The 4,713-nt window shown below is 40.9% G+C and overlaps 1 protein-coding gene across 1 annotated transcript in view; it reads right to left on the bottom strand.

Moving 5' to 3' along the window:
- Nucleotides 1-754: 754 nt before the first annotated feature.
- Nucleotides 755-4,713, bottom strand: part of LOC102758657 (guanylate cyclase soluble subunit beta-2) — a 79,975-nt gene continuing 76,016 nt past the window's right edge. Inside the window, exon 18 of the mRNA XM_015563783.1 lies at nucleotides 755-900. Coding sequence (XP_015419269.1) covers nucleotides 755-900 — 146 coding nt within the window. The remainder of the gene's footprint in view (nucleotides 901-4,713) is intronic.

Below are 4,713 nucleotides of genomic sequence, written 5' to 3'. Positions count from 1 at the left end.
ATTTCCAACCCCCTCCATTCCATGGCAGGTGATCCTACACCTGCCTGCCGCAGGAAGCAGTGCAGGAGCATTCTGTGCCGTCAAGGAAGCCCGCCCAGGGCCCTGGGCATCTGGCTGCGCTCTGCCTTGATTCCCTCTCTCCTAACTCTGCCCTTCCTGTGATTTTCACATTTTCTCTCCCACTTTACTTTCAGGACATCTCTGGGGAGTGCAGTTTTTGTTCTATTGCTTCATGCAATTTCTAAGGCTGGGAATGAAAATTATTTCCTGGCTGAGTGCCTTTCCCATCCAGGCTGTGTTGTGGGCGATTCATAAACTGGGGGTCTGGGTCTCCTTCCTCCTCTCTCCCTAATCCCATCATCATTTAAAACAAGGCACTGCATGGAATGAGCTCCAAGGCCCACGGTCAGGGTGTCCTCTGAAGGTGGCCACTGGGGCTTTTGCTCAGAGGCAGGGATTCAGTGGAGCTACAGTGATGGGAGCTGAAAGGCATTCACTCCTGTTGGAAGAAAACAGAAACAATCCCACAGCCAAACTTGTGACCTATGAGAACAATCAAGACCCAGAGTCTCAAAGTTGGCTTTGACCTGAGACTATAAAAGCACATTTTCCAAACTTGTCATGATTGTGTTTCATTTCTAGACTTTTATTCTCAAAGGGACAGTGAGGAAGAGATGCAGCTTAAGAAGTTTTGAGCTGAGGAATGAAAAGAAGTTACTTTGTTACCATAAACCTGAGTAGGGGGGAAATTAAGTTACAACAGAGCACAGACCCCAGAGGGCAGAGTGTCATTAACAAAGGGATGTGTCTCTGTCTGATCTGAAGACGGTTCTCTGTCAGCTGCCTCCACAGAGTCCTGTCCAGACACTGGACTCCCTTCAGGCATCCATTCCTCAGAATCTGAAACAAGACAGACGGGTGAGTGAATCAGTCAAGCCTCAGACTGGTCTTTGCATCAGGGGTGTCTGCCTAAGCCAGGCCCCAGAAAACACGGTGTGGGCACCAAAGGCTTTCTTTCCCACCTCCTGGGCAGGAGCTCATCTTCACAGCCCAGGCTGAAGAGGTGCATACAGGCCTCAGCCGTGTTGCCACATTATTTTTTTTATTCCACACTGTGACATCTTGTTGGTCACATACCAAATCTTTCCCTGTCCATAACTCACATAAGAGCACCGAGCATCCAGACTTGCTGTTCTGCGACTGTCCACAGGGGTGGGAGCCTTTTTCTGCCAAGGGCCATTTGGATATTTATACCATCATTCCCAGGCTATACAAAATGATCAACTTAAAAATTACCCTGCTGTATTTGGCCAAACATTTAACTAACCACCTTTATTGCCTTGGCAGGGCCAGACTACATGATTTTGGGGGCCTTATACCACCCTTGAGCCAGATATTCCCCACCCCTGAAGGGGTCTGCGCATCAACAGCACAGAAGCAAACGCTTATACCCAGCATGGCCACTGCTCCTTATTACTAGCTCTGGGCCTCATTGTCCTCATCTGAAAAGTGGGGAAATAATGATTACACCTGCCTCCCCGGTCATTGGGATAATTAAATTAGATGATGTATATGAACTGATTAGCACAGTGCCCCACATAGAGTACAACTCAAAGATGCCTGTTCTTAATCTAAGTATGGAAAGGCGACCCGGGACAAAGCACTGGAAAAGCCCCTGGCTCTGTGAGGCACGGTGAGGAGGGAGGGAGAGTACTCAGAGAAGGAGCGAAACAGGCCTGGATGAGGACACTGTCTCCTCCTCCTGCTCTCCCTGCAGTTTCATTTGGAAAGGTCAGCATCTAAGATTTTAAAGTCATACAGCATTCCCTCTTCTTTGTTTTACACTAACCATTGTTCCAGAGACATTCAAGTTCAGAGAGGCTCCCATATTATATTTGAGGCTCTAGTGTCCTAGAAATCAGGAAATGCAAGAGGGGCTTCTATCTTTAGCCTCTGGTTAACTTTGTCTTAAAAAAGCAATGGGTAGTTTCCATCACAATTAGACTGAGACAAAGCTCAACGTGCTAATGTACTAGGCACTAATGAATGTAAGTGATGATATACATGTAGAAACCTCTCCCCAGTCTCTTTCCAGTCTTAGGCCCAGGATGAGGTGAAAATTTGGGAAAGGACCTTCTAGAAAAGAAGAGGGCAGTTCCTGGGACACCTAGAATCATGTCACTGGTGCAACTCCAGGAAATGATTCATATGGCATATTTAGCTCATGCATAAATTGGGGCTAATCTGATAAGGAGTCAAGGTTCAAGTGTGACATTTTTATAGGATATGACCAAACTAGAACTGGCCTAGTGGAGCTGTCCTTAGCTACACATTCCCTATACCACATCCTCCCCTCACTTCTGTCATTGAAAGACGGAATTGTGTTCAGCAATGTCTTTGAAAATTGTTAATTTTTCAGGTATGGGGTTTTATTTTTTGTTTTTGTTTTTGCTAATTGTCTACTAGTTTTATTACTTCAAACACTCTTTATTCCTTTCACTTGAAATTACAGGGTTTATTATAGTACTGTTTTTCTTTGAGATGTAAACAATATTATAATTTTAAAAGGAATTAAATTTTCAAACATGGAAACAGGCAAGATAAATGATAAGGACATAGTGTTTGAAAAGTTTGAGATCAGTTTGGTTTTGGTATCATTGTAAAAAAAGAAAAAAGGAGTTCATTGTAGATAGAAATGTAATTTTTTTATTATCATTGAGAAGATATAGCTGTCTGCCTCCAGGTCTATAAATGTTCATCAATACTCCATCCAACATCTCTCCGTGCCTCAGTTTCTCCAGATGTAAAAGGAGACTAAATAATACATCTATCTCCCACTCAACTCACAGAAATGTTAAAAGGACATATGAGAGAAAATATCCACAAAATAATACTATGATCACAGAATTTTTTTGTTTTGTGTCTTTGTAATTTTACCAAATGTTGAGGGTTACCCTAATGAAAATAAAAACAACCAGAAGGGCTTGGAGTTCTTAAGAAAAAAAGGAGGGAATACAGCAAAGAAAACTTTGCCTTCACCTGTCAACTCTCAGGGTCTGAGTACAATGTGTGCCCACTGCCAGACAGCACCATGATTTCTTTGTAACCAAGGTGAGTAATCTATTTTCTGGCTTAACCTCACACAAGAAATTCTAGAAGTAAACTCAACACTAGAAAATAACATTTTTCATATCTCTTAGTCTCCCCTTTATTCAACACTTTCTGTTTTGTTGTGTTTTTCCCTTCTAATTTATCTTCTCAAAAGTTTTCCACTGAGCTTCCCATTACTGGTTTATTTCTCTCACTTCCATAGCATATTTTTCTCTCTTCTAACCTGGCCATTTTTCATTTTCTTGTTTGTACCTTCTCCATTTCTACTCCCATTTTTCTTACATTTCTATTAAACTAATTTTTCTCTTTCCTTTTCACTCCTTGAGGAAAAATTTTCCTGGTCAACAGGGAGAAAAAGATGACGTGCTAGGTTTGTGTTGGGAAGAGAACTGAGATGGCATGTTGAAAGCTGGACAGGCCAAGGATGACTCCATCAGTGTGAGTCAATGCCGCCTGACAATTCAAAGCAGACTTGGTCAGCCCAGATTTGCAAGACTCTCTTTGAAATTTCTACCTGTATATATATAGTTGACATTTTAACCCCAATCTAATCCCACAATCCAGATGGTGGAAGAATTTCTTTGTTTACTTGAAATGAATTCTCATACATCATCAGTTGCTCCCACAAGACCATTGTAAGAAAAAAGTATATATGTATACACATTGGTCACCACCCTCTAAGATTGCCTATTTAAGTGCCATCATTTTCCTATACTAAATGCTCATTGTGCACATTGGGAAATGTTGCCTTCTGGTTAATTAAGTTTTATGATTCATTGAGAATTGCAATGTACATCATCCATAGATTACTGAATCTAAACATCTGGAATAATCTAAATACCAAAGCTAAATTGAACAAGATTAACCATTCTTTGAAAGTTCAGAGGCAACATCAGGACTCACGGAATAGCAGGGTCCTTGCAGATATGTTGTAAATGTGCAGAAGTGAAAGATAACTGGGTTTCCATTTGTTGCGATGTCACTGTGGCTTTTGATATGTGACAGCACAAGTCGCATGGGAAATGAGTGTGCCATGTGAAGCACATATGTCTTTTTAAAAGGTCTCTCCTCTGTTTTGAAATATGTTTATATGTTCAAAGGAAAGTCATGACCTGCCAAGTTACAGAACACTGTATATGTGACAATCCCAATTTTGTAAGAAAAAGTATATATGTATACATATACACATGCATAGATACATATACAAGTCTGGGAAGATAGGCACCAAAATTTTGATAGTAGTCTTTCTGATGGAATTACTGATACTTTTGCTGTCTTCTTTTGGTTTACCTGTATTTTCTTGCTTAAAATATATTTAAATATTCTCTCTATGATATAAATGAAAGAACAAATAAGCCTTCTTTAGTTGAACAAACTAACACAGCCTAGTAAAGAATTAAAAGCACCACAGAAACCCATCCTATCTAATAAAAGACAAAAATGGTAATTGGCGTACGACCAATACCCTTTTCATTGGCTAATCAGGGCTATATGCAAATTAACTGCCAACTAAGATTGGCAGTTAACTGCCAACAAGATGGCGGTTAATTTGCATATGTAGGCACAATGCAGGGAGGTGAACAAGATAGCAGGAAGAAGCCC

Source organism: Myotis davidii, unplaced genomic scaffold (genome assembly GCF_000327345.1).
Source record: "Myotis davidii unplaced genomic scaffold, ASM32734v1 scaffold39, whole genome shotgun sequence".
Taxonomy (NCBI): Eukaryota; Metazoa; Chordata; class Mammalia; order Chiroptera; family Vespertilionidae; genus Myotis; species Myotis davidii.
Note: the sequence above shows the minus strand (reverse complement) of the source record. Positions and strands in the feature narration are given on the sequence as shown.